The sequence below is a fragment of the Myotis myotis genome, unplaced genomic scaffold (genome assembly GCF_014108235.1).
Source record: "Myotis myotis isolate mMyoMyo1 unplaced genomic scaffold, mMyoMyo1.p scaffold_m19_p_9, whole genome shotgun sequence".
NCBI classification, from domain to species: Eukaryota; Metazoa; Chordata; class Mammalia; order Chiroptera; family Vespertilionidae; genus Myotis; species Myotis myotis.
The window spans coordinates 81,291,763-81,315,211 of record NW_023416401.1 but is presented as its reverse complement, the minus strand read 5'-3'; the positions used below and the strand labels follow the sequence as shown (position 1 = coordinate 81,315,211).

At 47.5% G+C, this 23,449-nt stretch overlaps 1 protein-coding gene across 1 annotated transcript in view; it reads right to left on the bottom strand.

Moving 5' to 3' along the window:
• PYGB (glycogen phosphorylase B) overlaps window positions 1-8,973 on the bottom strand; it is a 40,724-nt gene extending 31,751 nt beyond the window's left edge. The window contains exons 1-2 of the mRNA XM_036321154.1: window positions 8,731-8,973; window positions 1,134-1,235 (exon numbers count right to left, since the gene is read on the bottom strand). Coding sequence (XP_036177047.1) covers window positions 1,134-1,235; window positions 8,731-8,973 — 345 coding nt within the window. The remainder of the gene's footprint in view (window positions 1-1,133; window positions 1,236-8,730) is intronic.
• Window positions 8,974-23,449: the final 14,476 nt, after the last annotated feature.

The window sequence follows — 23,449 nt, the reverse complement described above, 5'->3', positions numbered from 1 at the left end:
CATGCCAGCTCAGCCTGGTTCAGTGACCCTGAGTGGGGGGGTGAAAGGATTGAGAAAAGACAGACAAGAGAATGAAAGCTGGGTCTCGGTGGGACGCTGCTCCCTGATGAGGAGACAGCGCCCACAAGCCGTGTCTTTATTTTATAGCAGATGCCACGAGGCAAAGTAGGGGCGTGATCACGTTGTTTACAGCATTCTCGTGAGTTTCAACCTCACTCAACTACATGCACCAGAACTCTATCACAAGGCACGTGGGGCTACGTGTTCGGACCATAGGCTCAAGCTCACAACCACAGCCCTCCAGCTGGGACTTGCACGTGGCAAAGAGAGGACCCTGTCCTTTCATTAGTCCGAGGCTTGAACCTGGCCAAAACACCGTAACCGCGCCCCACATCCAACCATAAAAGTATTTTCGTTGCTACTTCATAACTGTAATTTTGCTACTGTTATGAATCGTCATATAAATATCTGAGATGCAGGATGTATTTTCATTGTTACAAATTTAACATAATTAAAGCATAGTGATTAATCACAAAAACAATATGTAATTATAAATGTGTTTTCCGATGGTCTTAGGCGACCCCTGTGAAAGGGTCGTTCGACCCCCCAAAGGGGTCGCGACCCACAGGTTGAGAACCGCTGCTTAAGCAAAGGCAGTTTCTATCCTGTTTAGGGGAGAAAGGGCAATTTTATAACTAGAGGATAGGGTCTTAGGGGCTGAGGAGGGACCGTGGGGGTAGGTTACCAGGTCAATAAAGCAAGGAGAAGTGTGACAATACCAAATACTTCCGCCACATTGTAAATCTGTCCTTGGGGTGGGAGTGAGGAATACAGTGGTTTCTAGAAGCCTCCAGACCTTAGAATTACAATGCCATCGAGCCCTTGCACTCCATTGTATTGATAGCTCTCCATCCAGTTCCTACTTTCTCCCCTTGAGAAAGAGGAGCACCACCCACCAACCCATTCTCCCTCACAAAGGACAGAGGACACCATCAGACATTTCCCAGGTCCTAGGTGGCGGCAAATTCTAACGTCCACGCTCACCTCTGTCAGTGCTCACCTCTGTGGGGCCTGAACTAAACCCTCAGAGCAACAGGAGAGGCTACTGGGCAGCCTGGCCCCAGGACCCGTACCTGGTAGATGGCTTCATCGCAAGCATTCTGCAGGCCCAGGTTCACCATCGTGTTCTGCAGAGTACGGCCCATGTAGAACTCCAGGGAAAGATAATAGATGCGCTGAGAGAGCAAAAGAAAGCATCTTAGATCTCTCGTTCCATCTCCACGCACAAGCAGATGATGATGAGGAGGAGGAGGAGGAGTGGATTCCTAAGAGAACCTACACAGGGGTTTCATTTATGTTAACCCAGAACTTCGGGCACATCCCCAAATGAACTCACTCCCTTCACCAGGCCTTAACCACTCTCAGTTTTCCAAGGGCATCTCATGAGGGAACCCTTCTTTTTTTGGCTTCATACTCTTTTTATTTCTTTAATTTTTCAATTACAGTTGACATTCAATGTTATATTAGTTTCAGATGTACCACATAGAAATTAGACCTTTATGTATCTTACCACGTGATTTCTCCCCTGCCGTAAGTCTAGTACCCACCTGGCACCACACCTAGTTATTACAATACTAGGGGCCCAGTGCACGAAATTCATGCAAGGGCCTTGGCCCTGGCCCCCACCCACCGCTGCTGTAGCTGGGGGCCTCTGCCACCTCTGCCTAGGCCCCGGCCTGCTGAGGCTTTGTCGGAAAGGACATCCGGTCTAACTGGCATATTATGCTTTTATTATTATAGACTAGAGGCCCGGTGCACAAAAATTTGTGCACTTGGGGGCGAAGCGGGGGTCCCTCAGCCCGGCCTGTGCCCTCTCGCAGTCTGGGACCCCTTGGGAGATAACGACCTGCTGGCTTAGGCCTGCTCCTGGGTGGCAGAGGGCAGGCCCAATCCCTAGGTGCAGCCCCTGGTCGGGCTCAGAGCAGGGCCGATTGGGGAGTTGGGGCGCCGCCCCTGTCACGCACAGAGCAGGGCGGATCAGGAGGTTGTGATGCCACCCTCAGTCACGCTCAGGGTAGGGCCGATTGGGGGGTTGGGGCACCGCCCCCTGTCACACTCAAGGCAGGGTCGATGGGGAGGTTGCGGCGCCACCCCCTGTCACGCACAGAGCAGGGCCCATCAGGGGGTTGGGGAGCTCCCCCCTGTCACGCACAGAGCAGGGCTGATCAGGGGGTTGAGGAGCTCCCCCCGTCACTCACAGAGTAGGGCCGATAGGGGAGTTGGGGCACCGCCCCGTGACACACAGAGCAGGGCCCGTGGGGGTGGTTGGGGCGCCGCCCTCTATCACCCACAGAGCAGGGCCAATCAGGGGGTTGGGGCACTGCCACTGTCACACTCAGGGCAGGGCCGATGGGGAGGTTATGGCTCTACCCCATCACACACAGAGCAGGGCCCGTGGGGGTGGGGGCGTTGGGGCGCCGCACCCTGTCACACACAGAGCAGGGCCAATCAGGGGGTTGGGGAGCTCCCCCCTATCAGGCACAGAGCAGGGCTCATCAGGGGGTTGGGGTGCCTTCCCCTGTCACGAACAGAGCAGGGCGGATAGGGAGGTTGTGGCCCCGCCCCCTGTCACACACAGAGCCGCAGGGCGATCAGGGGGTTTGGGCGCTGCCCCCTGTCACGCTGATCCCGGTGCCAGGAGGCCTCATGGCTCCACTGATCCCAGTGCTGGGAGGCATATTACCCTTTTACTATATAGGATAGAGGCCTGGTGCATGGGTGGGGACCGGCTGGTTTGCCCTGAAGGATGTCCTGGATCAGGGTGGGGGTCCCCACTGGGGTGCCTGGCCAGTCTGGGTGAGGGGCTGAGGGCTGTTTTCAGGCTGGTGGGTGACTAAAGCTCCCAACCGCTCCTTTTTTTCTTTTCTTTTTTTTTTTTTATTCTGGGCCAGCTTTAGCTCTGAGGCTTGGCTCCAGCTCTTAGGCCTTGGCTGCTAAAGCAGGTATCTGGTTTGTTTGGGTTCTATAATCAAAACACTATTTCAACTCCAGCTCTGAGATCCCGGCTGGCTGAAAGCAGGTTTCTGGGGTTTTGTTTAGCTTCTATATTTGTAAAAATGTTTCAAACTGCAAGCTCAGAGGCCGGCAGTGGCAGGCAGGGAACGTTGGAGTCCTCCATCACTGAAGCAAGCAAGCCTCATGTTCGCTTCAAGCTGCCTGGCTGCCGGCCGCCATCTTGGCTGGCAGTTAATTTGCATATCACCCTGATTAGTCAATGGGAAAGGTAGCAGAGGTACGGCTAATGACCATGTTTCTCTTTTATTAGATAGAATTGTTGACTATATTTCCTATGTTGCACTTCACACCCCCATGACTATTTTATAACTGCTATTTGAACTTACTAATCCTTCACCTTTGTCAGCAAGTCCCCAACCACCCACCCACTTGGCAAACAACAGTTTGTTCTCTGTATCTATGAGGTTGTTTCTGTTTTGTTTATTTTTTATTCTGTTCTTTAGATTTCACATATAAGTGAAATCACATGGTATTTGTCTTTCTCTGACTGATTTATTTAACTTAGCATAACACCCTCTAGGTCTACCTATGCTGTTGCAAATGGTAAGATTTTATTCTTCTTATGGCCAAGTAATAATCCATTGTATATCTTACTATATGTCTTCTTTATTCACTCATTTACTGATGGGCACTTAGGTTGCTTCCATATCTTGGCAACTGTAAATAATCCTGCAGTGAATATAGGGGTACATATGTCTTTTTGAATTAGTATTTTGAGTTTCTTCAAATATATACCCAGAAGTAGAATTGCTGATTCTAAGGCCGTTCCATTTTCAATCTTTTGAGGAACCTCCATACGGTATTCACAGTGGCTAAACCAATCTGCCATATGTTAAATGACCTAGAGACCGCCTTCATTTTTTAAAATCTGGGTTTACTTATTGCACACAGGAAACATCACAGGAAAGTATAAAAGAAGCTCTTCAGCACAAACAGATGAAAAGAAGATCGACACAGATGTCATTTTCTAACAACATCTTAGGCATTAATAACCTCTAGCTGTGGAAATGAGGTTGAGCATCCGCAGGTAGAGCCTTATTTTGGTCTTTACACCCCGAGGTTAATCGGAGGGATCTCCAACTTCTTTTCCCTCTCCTGAAAGAGTTTTTAGAGTCTGTTGGATAGAGAGGTCTGAACGCCTTGCATGAAAAGGAAAGAAAAACACACTAGCAGCCATCTTACCGTGGCCAGGTGAGCAGAGAGTGGCTCCCACAGCAAACTGCTGCCTCCCTGCCGGACAGGGCAGAGCTGGCCCTGACATAACACAGGGGTGGCCCCACAGGCTGAAGACCCAAGAAAGAGTAAGCATTTGGAGTCCAAGGGGCAGTCTGCTGGGGAGGGGGTGGGGTTTAGTTTTTGTTCTATTGAGGGTTTCAACTGATAGAGGACCACCCACACCAGGGAGGGTAACTGCTTTACTCCAAGTACACTGATACAAATGAGAATCTCATCCCCAAAACACCTTCACATAAACATCCAGAATGATTTTTTTAAATTTTATTTTATATTTTTATTGATTTCAGAGAGGAAGGGAGAGGGAGAGAGACAGAAACATCAATGATGAGAGAGAATCATTAATTGGCTGCCTCCTGAGCGCCTCCCACTGGGGATCGAGCCCGCAACCTGGTCGTGTGCCCTTGACTGGCCTCGAACCCGGGACTCTTTAGTCCACAGGCCAACGCTCACTCCACCGAGCCAAACCAGCCAGGGCCAGAATATCTGGGCACTGTGTGGTCCAACCAAGTGGAAAGAGATTACTAACCAACACAACCTGAAAGAGAAACGGCCAAATTGTCTTCTACGAAAAATCATGGCACACACTCAAATAGGCTTCTTAATCGCATAAAATGATGGTCTCACCTACTTCCACTTGGCAAGCTGTCAGGGTAATCAGCAACACAAAACATCACCCATCATCCGCTTCTGAAAAATAACTTTGAGCTATCTGCTGCCAGGCTAACTTCACACTCACAATTAAAAACACATCACAACAGCTGGGTGTGCTAAAAAGATGCCATTGGCTGGTCCCACCTCTGACTAATTAAAACAAAATCTCAGAGGATGGGGTTTATAGGCAGTGAAGGCTACAGATCACTGCTGTAGATCATCTTCCTTTAACTCCCAGGTCCAGCAAACCAGTAATTATTTGTATTCATTACAATTACATTATCAGAAATATTTAAGAGACCCGTTTGGACACTGTGGTAGCACTCCTTTTCCTTAATCTACCATTGAGATAACTTATAAGAAAGAGCCATAGGAACCATTATTTCAACTGCTGCAGAGATAAAGAAGACCATCCCATCCACTCACTGCAGGAGTAGAGAAGGCCAGTTATATACTAACCTGGCTATTCCATCCACTCACGCCAAGGATGCAGCAGCCCAGTAACATAACAAACTGGCTATTCCACAAACTCATTGCAGAAATGCCTGGCCTCTTACATAGTAGATTGCCTGTTCCACCTACTCAGGCAGAAATGCTGTAGCTTGATTATATAGTAAACTGACCACTCCATGCATTCACGTGCAGGGATGCATTAGGCCAGCTCCATACGAAAATGGCTATTCAAGTGGGGGGTGGGGAGGGGGAGATATCTGTAATACTATCAACAATAAAAATATATTTAAAAATAAAAAATAATAATAAACTTACTATTCCATCCACTCACTAAAAGGGCGCCAAGGAACCTGGCTGTTGCATGCACTCACTGCATATATATAACAGACCAAATGAACAGCCAACTGATAATTCCACCCACCTATGGCAGGGCTGCAGTAGGCCTGTTACAGAGTGAGCTGGCTATTCCATCCCCTCACTGCAGGGCGGCAGCAGGCCTGTTACAGAGTGAGCTGGCTATTCCATCCCCTCACTGCAGGGCTGCAGCAGGCCTGTTACAGAGTGAGCTGGCTATTCCATCCCCTCACTGCAGGGCTGCAGCAGGCCTGTTACAGAGTGAGCTGGCTATTCCATCCCCTCACTGCAGGGCTGCAGCAGGCCTTTTACAGAGTGAGCTGGCTATTCCATCCCCTCACTGCAGGGCTGCAACAGGCCTGTTACAGAGTGAGCTGGCTATTCCATCCCCTCACTGCAGGGCTGCAGCAGGCCTGTTACAGAGTGAGCTGGCTATTCCATCCCCTCACTGCAGGGCTGCAGTAGGCATAGTAAACACACTACTGCACATGCTCACTGCATAGATACAGTAGTCATGTTACATAATAAACTGGCTATTCCATCTACTTAATAGAGGAATGCCGTTAGCTGGTTGCAAAATAAACTGAGTATTCCATCTACTAACTACCAGGACAGGATAGTCAGGTTACATAGGAAACTAGCTATTCCACCCACTCAACGTAGGGATACAGTACACAACACGATATTTTTAGTGTAATAAAAACAAATGCTTCAACTAGTATAGAAAAACTGATGTAGAACACAAAAGGTTTGTCATATTTATAGTTTTATTACTAAGTGGTGAGACTACAGTTATTTTTTTCCATTTGGCTTATCTGTACTGTTAAATTTTTCCTCCAATAATCATAAGGACTTGCATAATTGTGTAAAAGACAAAAATAATCAATAAAATCACTTTAACGTAATAAGTATAGATCAGCAGGCTACCCCAGCCAGGAGGTGGTGGGACACGCCCCTGAGGCTATTCCTGGGGATGGGGGTGTGGCTTTGCCCCCAGTGGGACCCCACTTCCCTGGGCTCTGACCCTCCTGGGGCTTGTTTCTGGTCCATTACAAGCAATCATTTGCAGAAAAGGGAGACAAGGAGCTTATTTTCAACATGAATTAGCGAGACCAAAGCACTTATTAATAAATCCCACTTTTTCTTTTTTAAAGGGCCTTCCTGTCCAGAATAGGCTCCTTCCATTTACAGGCTGCGGTTTCTTTAAAAGAGAAAGGTTTCCACCTGTAGCCAAGGCAGACCATCAAAACTCAGAGCACTCACTGAAGATGACAAACCTGTTTTGCCCCTGAAAGGTCATTTCCGTAATCCCTGAGCCCATCGCTGGCCTCTTCAGGCTCTATGGTAAACATCCATAAACTAACAGGAGCCCTAATACGTTGGGGTGTGTCCCACTCCAGGGAAATGCCCTTGACTGTGCAAAGCCGTACCCTTGTCATCTGCTATACGGACAATAAAAATGATGTTGGCGAAGCAGAGCTCTGCCATCAGCGGAGAATTCTGGGGGAGCCACTGCCTCCTGGCCAGTTTCCCTGGCAAAATCGAGCCAAGCCTTTGTTGTAATAACCTGTTTTAGCCACTTGGTGCCACTTCTTTCCACACCGCCTTGCATACTGAACGCGAAGATGCCTCGTTGGTATTCCAACAAATCTGTTATTCTTACCATCTCTCTTTAAGAAAAAGGAGTGCCCCGAATATGTTTGGAAAAGCAATAAATCTTACTCTCAAGCAATTATTAAATATTTCTTAATGTCCCATGAAAATACTCTAAAATACTATCAACAGAACAACCGTTCCATGCCCAGGTGTACACGGCAAGTCAAATCTTTGCAAACTCACTTCAGGCCTGCAAGTGTCTCCTTTCCTTGCGGGCTTTCCCTGGACCATAGTGTAGCAGAAAGGACAAAATTCTCCACAGTCAAGAGAAGGAAACAAAACTGGCAGCGGGGGCTGGCCAGACACCTACCAAGCTAAAAGCTACCAATGACGGTGCAGAAGCATACTTGGAGCTGTTGAAAAGTTACAATTGATGAATGAAACAGAAATGCTGCAAAACTGTGTATGCAATATACTTTTTAAAAATGTGTATACATATATAGGAGTAGAAAGAGGACACACAGCTATAGATCAAAGTAACGGAGACTATCAATGACTTTCTTGTGTATTTTTCTACCGTAAACATACATTTTTGCAAAATCTAAAAAGGAGCCATTACTTGGTCTCCGCGAGCTGTAAGGGAAGTAGAAGCTGTCCGAGGAAGGTGTGGGAACCTCAAAGGCAAGCCCTTTGCTTTGCGGGCTCCTTTTTCTGAGCGTATGCCCCCTCCTGCTTCAGCAAGCACCTCCGACGACTGTCTCCTCATCACTGCCTCGCCCGGAAAAGCCTGGTTCCCAGCAGATGACTGTGTCCACCCCCTCCCAACACATAAAACACCCAGGCCTGGTCCAGGGTCTTTTCTCTCACGCACGACTGCACAAAATCAGAGGTGGGGGTGCGGGGAGGAGGGAGCCTCAACCCTGCAGCCATCGCGGAAGCACCCGGCTGGTGACAGGCTGGAAAATTCCGCCGGGTTTCCAAGCCCCAGGAATCCGGGGAGCAGCGGACCCAGGCAAGGCCGGGCTCCTAGCGCAAGGGGCCTGGCGGCTCGGCCCAGGGCAGGCTGACCACCAGGGAGATGCGCGCGTGGGGGAGCGGAGGGGGCGGCCAGGGGCTTCGCGAGGCTCTCCTCCTCTACGCCACGCAGGGAGCGGACACGCTGGGCTGCGGGGGCGGACAGGGGTGACCGTGCTCAACTGGGATACACGTTCCGCAGGCAGCGGCCCTACCGGTCTCTTTTTGGGGAGAGGTGCAACGCTCTGCTGTGATTTCTCAGGGGCCTCTGGCTCAAGAACCCCTGCACCAGGGCTTCCCTTTTTGGGGGGTGGGGGGCAGGTCGGGTACCCGCCTCCGGCGGCGCCTCACCTTGGGGTCGCGCTCGTAGTAGTGCTGCTGCGTGCGGATCCAGCGCCCCACCAGGTGGTCGCGCACCGTGTGCGCCAGGGCGAAGTAGTAGTCGCGGGGCGTGGCCACGTTGCGGTCCTTGACCAGCGTGAAGTGCAGGTGCCGGTTGAAGCTCTTCCGCACCTCGGCCACGTCGCCCAGCCCCGCGATCCCGCGCACGCTGATCTGCTTTCGCTTCTCGCTGTCGGTCAGAGGCTTCGCCATAGCGCCGGCTGAGAAAGAGGAGAAAAGGGGGAGAGCGGCCAAGAGATGCGAACCCCGAGGACACGGAGGCGGCACTGGCGCCTGGGACTGCAGCTGCCCGCGCTGGCACCGACCGCGCCTGCGTCCTGCGCCCTGCACCGGGGCGGGGCCGAGGGAGGAGTGGGGCGGGGCCGAGGGAGGAGTGGGGCGGGGCCGAGGGAGGAGTGGGGTGGGGCCGGGGGGGCCGGGGCCGGGGGGCGGGGCCCTGAGGAGGGGAGTGGCCCTGGGAGAGAGGGGCCTCTGAGTGGAGTGTGGTCTCCCTGAGAAGTGGGGTCTCCGGGTGTGGCTTTAATCCTTGGAATTTGAGGGCGGCTTCGGTTTCATAAATGAGAACCACCCTCAAAAGCTGGGTCTCACCCCAAGTTGGCCAAGCCCGGCAGAAGTGGGAAACGACTGCATGAGCTGGAATCAGCTGCAGTCCTGTTTGCCTCTATCCCCCCAGGGCAGACAGGGGGAGAATGCGCTCCTCCCACTTCCCTCCTCCCTCCCCCGCTTTTGGGATTTCTGGGGGCTGCGTCCCTTACCTGCCCAGGGCCCTCAGGTGCCCCCAGGCCATAGTGCCCTGGGTGCCGGTGAGGCCATTAAGGGAAACCGAATACACACTTGAAAGGCAGCCACCAATGCCTGCCCAGTGGGCCGACTCCTTTTGAGTCCCAGGGTGGCTCTGAAAATATCAGCTAAGAAGGTAAAAGTTTATACAGTGAACCCTGGACTTTGTGGACCTAGATTTAACAGACAAAATTTCCGATCCATGTGTCACATGTGAAAATTAACACCCTACTAATTGAAAAATGCTTTTAACCAAGATTTGCTTACAATTAACAGGTTGTTTTCTTGTTTGTTATTAATTCACTGTTATTTTAAACAAATTTTATTGAATAGGCCATATGTTGGAAAAAAACTGTAGTAATTTCGCCGATATAAGTAAATATTACATATCTGCAACTATAGTCTACATATTTAAATCCAAGAGTCACTGCTTGTAAACAATGTTCAGTGAATAATTAGCAGGTGATCATACCGTATCATGCTCCGTAATTTTTTTTTAAAATATGTTTTTATTTATTTCAGAGAGGAAGGGAGAGATAGATAGAAACATCAATGATAATCATTGATTGGCTGCCTCCTGCACAACCCCCGACTGGGGATTGAGCCTGCAACCCGGGCATGTGCCCTTGACCGGAATCGAACTCAGGACCTTTCAGTCCGCAGGCCAATGCTCTTTCCACTGAGCCAAGCCAGCTAGGGCTTGGTAATTGGTTTTGCTGAAAATCCCGTGGTGTGATTTTCTGCAGCAGTTTTAACTCCTGCCAGATGATGATATGTTTCTTTTTATCTTTTAAATATATTTTATTGTTTTTTTACAGAGAGGAAGGGAGAGGGATAGAGAGTTAGAAACATCAATCAGAGAGAAACATCGATCAGCTGCCTCCTGCATACCCCCTACTGGGGATATGCCCACAACCAAGGTACATGCCCTTGACTTGAATCGAATCTGGGACCCTTCAGTCCGCAGGCGGACGTTCTATCCACTGAGCCAAACCGGACAGGGAGATGATATGTTTCTATGTGGGCTAAGCCATGCCCCAGCCGTGTGCATCTGTTTACTCCCAGTGACTGGTGGATGCATGCATTTACTAGACCTATTCAGTAGAAATTTAAAATTACGGTAGTACATATAGAAAACTTTTCTGTGAAATTAAGCTTCATACATACTTAATTTTAATTACGCAAACATGTCTGCATAAGTAAAAACAAGTAAACTAATTTGTCAATTTTTAAAACATGTCCATTCAGAAAACCTACTTTATTATATAACGAACTTTTAGCTTTAACGGAGGCCCCTGCCTGAATTAGACTGTTTTTATGAAGGGTGTACTGTACCGAGAAAGTGTGCAGTCCTCGGCTGGGCTGACAGACACTGCCAGTGAGCAGGAGACAACTTTCTTCAGGGCACGCTGTGGCCTTGAAGGGTCACAGTGACTCCTCCTCTGGGAGACCACCGCTTCCTCACCCGCTGAGAAACCTTGTTCCCTAAATCGCAGGCCCTTTAAATTAAATCGGAATGAAGGCCACACCCCTCTCTGGCAGAGGATCGGAATCACTCACAGACACAGACTCCTCCAATCCACCCCAGTGTGAGCGTTAGATAACGGGTTTCTGGACAGAGCTTCCCACATCTGCTTAACAGGGTGGTTGCCAAGGAAACAGGGTCGGGGCCCTCTTGGCACACAGCCCTGCCTTGCTCGGAGTCTGGGAACGCTGCTTCATGTAATTATTAGGTCTGCACGGAAGGAGACAGGCCAAGAGACTGTGAGAGTTTAAGATACTTTATTTCATTCTCTCACCGTGAGCTGAGACCATTGTGTCAGTGTCAGCCCTGAGGGGGTGGTTAGGTTCTCTTATATACAGAATGCAATATAGGGTCAGGATGTGGGTGCTCAAGTTGGTCAAGCGGAGGGGAGGGTACAAGTCAGTCAGGGGATTTAAGGGGTGCACGGGTCAGTCAGGCAAAGGGGAATTCATTTTATCTTGCTTCTGCAGGCGCAGGCCGTCTGCCCCAAGCTATAGGAAAAGGTTTATAATAATATATATTTCAGAAAACATGTCCAAGCAGGAGAGGTTAAAGGTAGTGCACCCTAACAGTAAGTTTCACCTACACCTCCCCTTCCAGCAAGCCCCATAGGAACTCTGTTTTTTCCTTTGGGGGAAAGAACTCTCTTTGCCTGATCCCATTGCAGTGGGTCAGAAACTGGACTTAGTGGAACTGCAGGTTTGCCTCTGGAGGTCTTAGGCTGCTGGACTGCAAAGGTTCCTGACTTACAGGGAGGCCAAAATTGCCAGCAGGAAATGGCATGAATGTCCAGTGCAGAAGGTTTCTTGGGGTGATGCTTCCAACTTATCTTCTTACCTGAACCCTCTTCCAACTGCAGATTTCTCAGGGGACAATAAACCTGGAATGCCCTCTATGCCCCACATTTGCACATACCCACCTGCTCCAGCTCTTGAATTCTCTTCTGCACTAACTATTCCCTCGGGCTTTAAGCCAGCAAATGGAATTTCAGTCCTTGAGGACAGGACTGGGAGGGTCTCAGGGAAGCTGCCAAGCTTAGCTGGAGGATCTTCAGACTGATGCAATCTTTGTGAGAATTATCTGGTAATTCATGAGAAGACTTATAAAAATTACTGTGGCCCTGGCCGGCATGGCTCAGTGGTTAAAGCGTTGGACTGCGCACGGGAGGGTCTTAGGTTCGATTCCCAATCAAGGGCACGTACCTGGGTTGCAGGTTACATCCTCCGTCCCGGTCAGGGGTGTGTGCGGGAGGTAAGCAATCAATGTGTCTCTCTCACATCAATGTTTCCCTTTCTGTCCCCTCCTGCCTTCCACCCTCTCTAAAAATCAATTGGAAAAAATCCTCTAGTGAGATTTTAAAAAAATGATTGTGCCTATGGATAGTTGTATCACTTTGGGGTATCGATTTCAAAACAAGATTAAAACACACACACACACACACACACACACACACAACTTATACAGAGATGTTTCTGCTGTGCTAGAAATTATACTTAAAACCTGCTAACGGTCAAGGACTGGGAGAGTTAGTGTCTATTGACCCTTACTGTGCTCTGTACCTGTATTGATTTATAATCACCACAAATAGCCTCCTATGATCCTCACTTGATGACGCAGAAGCATAACTGCAGAGAAGTTAAAATGCTTCCTGAAGCTCACACAACTATAAAGGAAACCACCACGACTCACCCCACGCCACATCCTGCCCACACAATTTCCTTTACTCAAAGTTAATATCATACACTGTTGTGTTGCTAAGGGGAATGACATTTTGCATAATTGGCTACTAAGGACAATACAGTAATGATAAATAAAAAGTAATAAGAAAGATGTGATGCAGAAATGACAGTAATGTTTTTAATTTTATTTCATTTAAATTAAATAACCACAAGTGAGAACTGTATTAGAAACAGGTTTATGTGGAAGCATAAGCACTGTTCATTACTGAATGGCAAAATTATTAGGGGAATTATTATTTTCCTTACACCTTTAGTATTGCCTGTTTTTTTCTATTAAAAAATATATTTTTTTATTTCAGAGAGAAAGGGAGAGGGAGAGAGAGAAACATCAATGATGAGAAAGAATCATTGACGGGCTGCTTCCTACATGGCCCCCACTGGGGATCAAGCCCGCAACCCAGGCATGTGCCCTGACCCAGACTTGAACCATGACCTCCTGGTTCATAGGTCGACGCTCAATCATTGAGCCACGCCAGTTGGGCTATAATATTTTTTTTATAAATAGAATAATCTCAAAAAATTGGGAGCCAAGACTATATTAATGGTTGCTGACTTAAGGACTATGTGTTCTCTCTTGCAGGAATTGACTTTTAGTTCTTTCTTATTCCTAGCTAAATAAAATTTAAGTTCTTCTATCCATCCTTCATAGCTATACTTCCTTTATGAAATTTTTTTTAAAAAATATATTTTATTGATTTTTCACAGAAAGGAAGGGAGAGAGATAGAAAGTTAGAAACATCGATGAGAGAGAAACATCGATCAGCTGCCTCCTGCACATCTCCCACTGGGGGTGTGTCCGCAACCCAGGTACACGCCCTTGACCAGAACCGAACCCGGGACCCTTCAGTCCGCAGGCCGACGCTCTATCCACTGAGCCAAACCGGTTTCGGCCTTCCTTTATGAAATTTTATGATCCTCCCACTCAGATGTAATTTCTTTCTCCTGAGAGCCCCATGGCCCTTTCCCCTCTATCATGTCATTTGTACAGTCTTGAGTCTTCATAATGCGTGTGGTTGAAGCCTGGAGGAGCCTTTTCACCACCGTGTCCCTCACTCCTCCTGGCCACTGATGTCACTGGAACGGATAAATGAGCCTCATGAGCATCTCAGCCATTTCCAGGTAATCATTTTTAGATGGTTTTACCTGTTGTGAAGAAAAGCACATTGAGTAGCTAGTGATAGGAGGCGATATTTGAATCGAAAGACAAAAGACATAATGAGTGAATGAATCTGGAGGAATGGCAAGTGCAAAGGCACTAAGGTGGACACACATCTGGACAGTTCTCAGAATAGAAAGTCCCATGTAGGTGGAGCAAAGAGAACACCTGAGGGGTACCAGAATATGTCACCCCCCAAAATTCCACTTTGACATATAGATTATTTTAAGCTAAAGGAAGGCCATTGAGAAACAGCAAAAGCAGGAAACGTTCCAAAATCAGGATACAAGTTTTCCTTTTGTAAAGGAAATTTACATTTATAAATCTATCTATATAAAAGGCTAATAAGGACAATACAGTAATGATAAATAAAAAGTAATAAGAAAGATGTGATGCAGAAACATTGCATCTGAAACAACTGACCAGACGACTGGACAGGCTGTGTGGGGTGACCAGTCTGGCAGGGGGGTTAGTGAGGGGTGACCAAACGACCGAACAGCAGAATGCATGGGGCGACCAGGCCCGCAGGGGGTACAGTTGGGGGCAACCAGACCAGCGGGGGGGGGGCAGTGAGGGGCAACATGGTTGGTGGGGGGACAGTTGGGGGTGACCACACCGGCAGGGGGTGCAGTAAGGGGGAACCAGGCTGGCGGGGGGGGTTGCAGTTGGGGATGACCAGGCCCGCAGGGGGGGGGGCAGTTAGGGGTGATCAGGCAGGCAGGCAGGTGAGCAGTTAGGAGCCAGTGGTCCCAGATTGTGAGAGGGATGTCCCAGGGGTCCCGGATTGGAGAGGGTGCAGGCTGGGCTGAGGGGAGCCCCCCTGCACGAATTTCATGCACTGGGCCTCTAGTTTATATATAAGTGGAAATTTCCATTTGTAGAGATATTTCTATCTCCCAACTTAAGTCTGTCTATAAAACCTTACTAATAGTCAATAATATTCTAAGACTATATATGATGTCAAATGGGTAATCACTTCACAAGGTGTATAAATGTCTAATCACTATGCTGTACACCTGAAACTAATATAATATGTATGTCAACTGTAATTTTGTTGTTGCTGCTAATCCTCACCCGAGGATATTTTTCCATTGATTTTTAGGGAGAGTGGAAGAGAGATGGAAAGACAGAGAGAAACATCAGTGTGAGAGAAACACATTGATTGGTTGCCTCCTGCATGAGCCCTAACCAGGGCCCGGCCGGGGAGGAGCCTGCAACCAAGGTACGTGCCCTTGACCAGAATTGAACCCGGGACCCTGGGTCTGCAGACTGACGCTCTAGGCACTGAGCCAAACAAGCTAGGGCATCAACTGTAATTTAAAAATAAATTTTAAAAATTAAAATAAACTTATGTTATTAAACAACCTTTGTTTGCCATAGTTTTCCTGGTCACTTTCCCATAACTTATCTCCTCTGCCCAGAAACCCAAATCACTTTTCCTTTGTTTCAGCCTAACATGATAAATAGACCAAAATTCTAACCATCCCTTTGAGTTACTAACCTCTGGGTACTCCCGTGTGCATGTGCAATGAACATGCTAATAAACTTATGTTTGTTTTCCTCTTGTTAATCTCTGCCCAGTCAAATTTACAAGGCCCCAAATGGAGAATTTGAGATGGATAGAAGAAAAAGTTTATTCCTCCCCTGCACAACTGTAGGCATCATAACAGGCAAAATGGGGGAAAAAATGGGCTCAGATTTGGTCCTCCAAGAAAAAGAACTGCTCTTCTGACAGCCTGGCCAGCTGTGACCAACTCAGGTGTACCTGCTTGCCTGTCGGGAATAAGGTTGTGAGGCCATCAAGCTGCCTTGTTACAGACTGACTGGTTCTCTATAATTTCTTCATTTTGGGGGGGAGCCCATTTAAAAAAATCCATTTACTAAAAAGTGATAGATATTGGCCCAGTTTCTGTTACTGTTGTAGTGAGCTTTTCTGTGCTGTTGGAGATAAATTACCCTTAAAGTTCTTTTAAACAGGTATTTAAGACTGCTTCAGAAACAGAGATGAAAGATGTCTTTTGTGTAGAATGAAATGCTATGGAAATTCAAAGAAACTGAGTGTAGAAAACAGACACTTTTTTGGTGGGTTAGGCTTAAGCTTGAGGACTTGATGAGTATCTCATTGAGCGTATAAACATTGGCTAAGTAAGTGACTCAGAAGCATCACCAGTTTTTTTTTTTTTTTTTTTATTAGTCCTCATCCCCCCCATTAACCCCAACCTCCCCCCCACACACAATTTTTTTTTTTTTTTTTTTTTTTTTTTACCAGTTCTTGATATGAGACTGCACGTGCCGAGCATAAAGACTCTCCGGCATCCCAGCAACACTGCTGGCTGATCTGTGCTGCTCAATGAAGTGTTTGCAAATGAACGCAGATCTGGCCTTTCAGGAACTGGATGGCAAATAACAAAAGCATTATTTTTGAGTGGTTGATAATTATAAAGCTCAATGAAGATCATAACCTAACATGACATTGTGGAATTGGGGCTCTTCCTTCCCTCGGGAAGGTAAACAGATATTCTGAGTGACACTAATGTATTTTAGCACGTTGATGTTAAAAGAAAAAAAAACCCATGAGACCAGAGTGATATTAAAAGGAAAGATAAAAGCAGGGTGGAAAGGAAGAACAAAATCTCTTCTCTATGGAAGGATGCCAAGCAAATGTCAGAGTGCATACTAGAACTATTGGACAAAAGCTTTGGGGAACACAGGATAGTCATAGTCTCAAAGTACCACCCTTATTAGTTATAATAATAAAAGCCTAATATGCAAATTGTCCCTTCAGGAGTTCGACTGGGAGTTCTATAGCTCGCTAAGACGTCCGCTGACCACCAGGAGGCAGTGCAGAACATGGCGGGTGTTGGCGACAGGGCGCTGGCAGCAGGCAGCAGTGGAGGTGCTGCTGGCCCCGATGGGCCCCAACGAGAGCAGGACCACGCAGGACCACAGCAGGATGGTGGAGCAGGTGAAGGGGCTGTGCCAGGCCAAGGGGGGTGCCAGGCGGGGCAGCAGGGCTGTGAGGCTGGGGTCGCAAGCTGGGGCCAGATCCCCGCAGGCCACCCTGAGGGACTCCACTTGCGCACCAATTCATGCAGTGGGCCTCTAGTTAGTTATAAAGGGGAAAAGGCATTTTACAATGGAGAGATAAGCCAGCCTCATGAAGTGATCCAACCTAGTAACACCAATAAGGGGACAAACCAATACTTTGTGTCTCCTGATTCAATGTACTAAGAAGGACACAGCATCACTTAAAGCAATATAATGTAGTACACTATATATAAAATACTAACATAGGAAAGATGCCTAGGACTCAGCATATAGAGGTACAGGTAACAGCTAACGCAGTTTCCCAAATCCCAAAGCCCCAAATCCAGAATTCTAATTGCCGAACTTCCAGGGTATTCTTTTTATTGTGCAAATGTGGGACTCTGCCCAGGCAGCCCTTCTACCCCAGCACCAGGTTCCTGTTCTAGGAGGAATGATGCCAAAAGCAACAAGGAGTTCCCCAATGTGGCTGGGGTTTTTTTGGGGGGTAGGTGGGGGGTTGGGGCTTTGAGTGTGTTCAAGTAGGACACTGTCTCATGCTTAGGTGGGCCTAATGTCCCCAAGATGGGTTCTAAAACCAAGTGCCAAGAGAGGTGTCCACCTCATGACCACCTTACTCAGATCCTTTGCCCTTCCAGAAGGGAGGGTGGCACAAATAGGAGCTGGTGAGGGACAGGGCAGTAGACATGCTAAAGAGAGAGGAAGCTGGCTATACTCCATGACCACCACACAGCCGTCCTCCAAACCAAAACCCATCCCCCATTTTGGCAGGGGTTGACTGTTTTTGAGGCAGGATAGTAAGAAGCTAGGAAAATTCCTGGACAAGTGGAATAAGGGAAACTGAGACAAGAAAATTAAACAGTCTGGGCAGTTTGCAGCCAGCTTGTGAATTGCAAGATCTTATCTTCCTCAACCAAGGACACTTGAGAGTAAATGGTTAGTACCTCTCTTCCCTAACCAGATAATACATAACTTAAATCACTCTGGCCTGGGAAAATAGAGATCAAAGACCCTGGCTAAATGCAAGGACAAATATCACTTGCAGGATGCTAAGGCAGGTGGAGGGGAAGCAGAAAAGAAGGGAAAGTTTTCTCTCACCCACTAAACAAAGAAGTCCTTGTTAGGACTCGCCAAACAAGATGACCAGATATATGTACAAACATTCCAAGCTAAGCCACAACAATGTAGGAGGCAATTTTGAAACATAGTCTGCTACCCAAAATATCTGGTAGGGAAGCTTTGAAATCTATAGGGAGAAGGGTATAAAACCCTCTGAATTCCCACTGGGCACATGCTCAGACTAGCTGAGTTGCCTGCTTGTGCTATATGCCAAGTGTGTTCTTAATAAATTTGCTTGCTTTGCTTCAACAATGTTGTCTGTCACTCATCTGAAATCTTTCTTATGAAATTGACAAGAGCCAAGGAGGGGACAGCCCGCCCCCGGCTAAAGGTGCTGTCCGGTAACATTTTGATAATTATCCTGAAGTTGGTTATTAGACTGGACTTTGTGCTGCACCAAAGTGACCTGGGGGACCATGGTTTCATCCATGGGGGGAAGTGAACTGTCATCCTGTAGGGCTCAGAGGGCCAGGAGTGAAAGGAGCAAGTCTAACGTGCAACCCTGCACCCACCATCTCCTGCTCAGTCAGGGTCAGGCACCCTGAGGAAGTCAGCACTTAGAGGATCAGGGGCCCTCGGTACCACTCCTGTCACTCAGCAGATACTTCCTTGCATCCCATGGGGCAGAAGGTTCTAGGGAGGCCTATTTATTGTGCTACCCTGTCTCTCCAGGGGATATGTTAAACTCACAGTGAGAAAGTTTCAGTTTCCACGGCCTGAATTAATGTAAAATGAAGAATAATGGCCACCTGTGGAAGTCACCCTGAAAGACAAGTGTCTCCGTAAATCCAATTGCTGCACCATCAAAGTGCCCACACCTCTTCTGGGAGGGCTAGAAGCAGTGGGGGAAGTAGCCCGTGAGAAGGGGCTGGTGATACTGAGATACCCCTCAGGCTGCAAGAGGAGGTTTTTGGTCCTGGTATTTGCTCCCTGGGACAGGAGCACCCAGAAGTCTCCGGCATTCATCAGACACTTGCTACACACAACTCTGGGCCAGTTCCTGTTCTCCACATCCACAGACAATGCAGAGATAGTGGGTGGGGAAGGTAGATGGGTTGTAAGGGGATGAAGAGACAGCCAAAGAGAAATTTTGGGAAGATTTCTGTGCTATGAGCTGTGTAAAAATCCCATAAGAAAACCAGGGTAAAAAGTTCCATTATTCTTTTTAAAAAATTTATCTTTATTGTTGAAAGTATTACAGATCCCCATTCCCCCCCCCCCCCACCGTTGACCTCCTCCAGCCTGCACCCATTTCCTGCAACAGGTCTTCACCACACTATTATCTGTGTCTGTGGGTCATGCATATATGCGTACAAGTTCTTTGGTTGATCTCTTTCCACCCACCCACCGCCTTCCCTCTGAGATTAATCAGTTTGTTCCATGCTTCTGTGTCTCTGGATCTATTTTGTTCATCAGTTTATTTTGTTCATTAGACTCCACGTATGAGTGAGATCATGTGATACTTATCTTTCTCTGACTGGCTTATTTCTCTTAGCATAATACTCTCCATGTCCCTGCATGCTGTCTTAAAAAGTAAGAGATCCTTCTTTTTCACAGCTGCATAGTATTCCATTGTGTAAATGTACCATAGCATTTTTATCCACTCATCTACTGATGGGCACTTGGGCTGTTCCCAAATCTTAGCTACTGTAAATTGAACATAGGGGTGCATACATACTTTCTGGTTGGTGTTTTGAGTTCCTTAGAATATATTCCTAGAAGTGGGATCATTGGGTCAAATGGCAGTTGCATATTTAATTTTTTGAGGACACTCCATATTGTTTTCCATAGTGGCTGCACCAATCTGCATCCCCACCAGCAGTATACTAGGGTTCCCTTTTCTCCACATTTTAAAAACCCCACATACAGGAAAATGCTAAAACAATGTGAAGTATATAAAAATACTGTACTATTACTCAACATAAAAATGAACGAACTACTGATACGCACTTTGACCGGGGTGAATCTCAAATATTATGCTGAGCTGAAAGCCAGACACAAAGAGCACATACTGTACGATTCCATTTATTTGAAATCCCAAAACTGGCAAAGCAATGCGTTGTGATGGAAATCAGAGCAGTGGTTGCCAGGGCCAAGGGAGGGGGCACTGTCCAGGGACTTTCTGGGGTGCCAGAATAGGGTGTGGGCTACATGGTGTATTTGTTAAAATTGTTTGAACTATATACTCGAGTTGTGCATTGTACCCTATGAAAATACCTCAGTAAAACTGTTCTTTGGAAAGTCACTACGTCAGAAGTAGAAGTCCCTAGGTCAGAAGGAGAACCATAAAGATGTGAAGCCGCCTCCGTCGCACAGGCAGCCTTTGCTAACTCAGGCTTCTGGGAAGTGGCACCGAGGCCCTTCGTGGGCTCCTTTTGTGCAGGCCACTCCAGCCCAAGCTCTGAGCCAAGTGTGAGCGTCCGTCCCGGAGGGAAGTTCACGCAGGCTTCTTGCACAAAGCCTGTTTGCTTTGCCCAGCCCTTAACCTCCCTGTTTGGTTTGGGCAAAGTCTTGTCCTTGCACTCTCACTGAGAAAATACGTGGAAATTCAGGGGGTGGGGAGGGAAGGTCAGTGTCCCCTTCTCAGGGTTTTCAGTTCCCCTGCTTTCTTTAGACACCCTTCCCTTATTCAATAGGCAGTTGAGGGCCCCTCCCCATGAGCCCAGCACCTGCAGGACCCAGGGGTTCACCTGGAAAGAGCAGAGGCGACTCCTCCCTGAGGGAAGCAATCTTCTCTCACCAATCCTCTCCCAAAGGTCTATGGAGAGACCATGAAAAGACGGAAAAAGTCTAAGGGTTGAGGAAAAGAAGAAAAGATCATATGCTTTCAGACTGGAACACAATGATAAGACGGAAACCCCCTGTTTTAGGTTGTTGCTTCCCTGGAATTCTAGTCTTCAGGATTCAGGTGCTTTTTTTTTTTTCATCACCCAAGGATATGTTTTTATTGATTTCAGAGAGAGAGGAAGGTGAGGGAAAACAAGAAAGAGACAGAGAAACATCGATCGGTTGCCTCCCATATGCTTATGTACACTGACCAGGGATTGAACCCACAACCTAGGTATGTGCCCTGACTGGGAATCGAACTCAAAACCTTTCTGGTGTATGGGGACCAACCAACCAAGCCATCCAGCCAGGGTTCGTCTTCATTTTAAAAACTGTCTTATTGAGATATATTTATATATCATACACTTACCAATGATTTTTCATGTATTTATAAAGTTGTATAATCTAAGCGTAGAACCTTCTCATCACCCCCTGAAAACCCTGTATCCAGACTATTAGCACTTACGCTCCATTCTCTCCCTCACCCAGCCCCTGGCAACCACCGATACGCTTGCTGTCTCTAGAGTTGCCTGTTCTAGATACCTCATATAGATGGAATGATGCAATATGAGATCTTGTGCGTCTGGCTTCTTTCCTTTAGCCTAATGTTTTCAAGTTCCATCCATGTTGTGAATCTGTAATTCCTTTTTATTCCAAAATAACATACCAATGTATGGAGAGTCATTTTGAAAAATCCTTTGAAATCTCTTCATCCCCAGAAAGCTGAAAACCCTGGTTTATATTCCCATTTCTTCTTGTTGCATTTCATTAGAACAAGTCCTTGCAGGTTTCTGAGCATTGCCATATTCATTTTCCAAACCATTTGACCCTTAGCGACCTGCTGGGTGGCTCTGTAGGAGTCAGGCGGCTGTGTCTGCTGAGCACCTCGGGCCTTTGGAGGTGTGTCCGGTGCTACAGAAATGCAGCTCTGGGCCTCTCCTGACCTTTCGAAGGGCTTCTCGAGACAGGACGCCTTGTTGGGGAATGTCTGCTTCCGAACTATGTGAATCCTGAGGCGGACACGAAGACTGACAGGGCTGGACTCAACCTCTTACACAGAAATCTCTATCCTCCAATCAATTAACACTGAAAAGTGAGAATTAGAGGCTGTCAAAATGATAAAAGGACAGTTAGGCCTGAAGCTAGTTTTTATTTCTCTTGACTGTATAACTATTTTTCTAAATATTGCAAAGTTCATTACTGTGAAAATTGAATCTTTAGTAGAGAGACCTGCTTTTGATAAACAGCTACATGTAAGGCCTGATGGTTAGCTCCTTCAGGCCCAGCTTCTCGGCTGCACAATGGCAAAGACTAGTACCTGCCCCCTGGGCTGCTGTGATAATTCAATCATTGGTTACACAAAAGAGCAGCAGTTCCATGCGTGACACACAGGAAGCATGCTACAAACACGAGCCATTGTCTTATTTAAACTCAAAAGTGAGAGATGATGTTACATGTTAGGTATGCTTACCTGGCCATAGTGTTCAAGGTCATTTTCAAGGCAAATCCAAGGATGTGGAGGATGAAGAGGAGGTGTCGGTGCCTGGCTCTGACCTCTCATCCTGAAGATAAAGTCTTCTGTTCTGTTACCCGTCTTCTTTCAGGATGTCCTTCCTGGTTTGACAGAAACCTGAAAACGGGTTTCCTATCCCTTTTACCTGTGTGTGAACTTCCCTCTGGAGCAACACAGGTAAGGCTAGGGTCTGACAATCCTTATATTATTGAAGAAAGCTCTTGGACTCCCACCCACCCTAAAGCCTCTCTTTCCAGGACAGCGATATTGTGACTTACAAGGATGAACAGCCCCAGTTGCTTCAAACATTCCTATAAATGGACCAAATCAATTTTCACTTTTACCTTCACGCATCTTTAATTCCTTGCCTCTGGCTCTTCAATTCAAATTGTTAGATATTGTGGAAGGAAGGGGCTAGGGAGAGATTACCAAGGCAGGGGTAGTGAGGTGCAGGGGAGAGGCCATTTCCGTGTCCTTGTCAAGCAAAAGCCTCCAAAGCTTTAGTCCTAATGTGGCTTTTCACTAATGGAAGCATCTCTCCTGCTTTGTCCTTTCCTGCTTGTGTCACACACAGAGCTCCAGACCTTTGCCCCAGACGTTACATCCTGGGCAATCACAGGGCAGAGCTGGCTCGTTTTGTCAGTGGTTTGTGTCCAGGTGGTCCCCTGGAGTTGGGGTAATAACCCCCCACTCGGACCAGAGGAGGATGCTCAGAAAAGGTGGGCACCTCCCTGTCTGAGTGTCCTGCAGGCCCAGTGCTTCTCAGACCGCAAAGGCTCACCTCTGGACCCTCTCCTGTCTCTGCCCACTGGGAATTTAAGGTTCTGGGAGGCGAGGAGCAGAATTACCCTGTTTCCTGCAGAGGCCTCGTCTTGCCCATGGGCCTCTACCCCGTGAGACTATGCAGCGGTCGTGCCTGCTCTGGCCCTGCTGTGGCCCTGGGAAGGCCAGGGGCCAGACCCTGT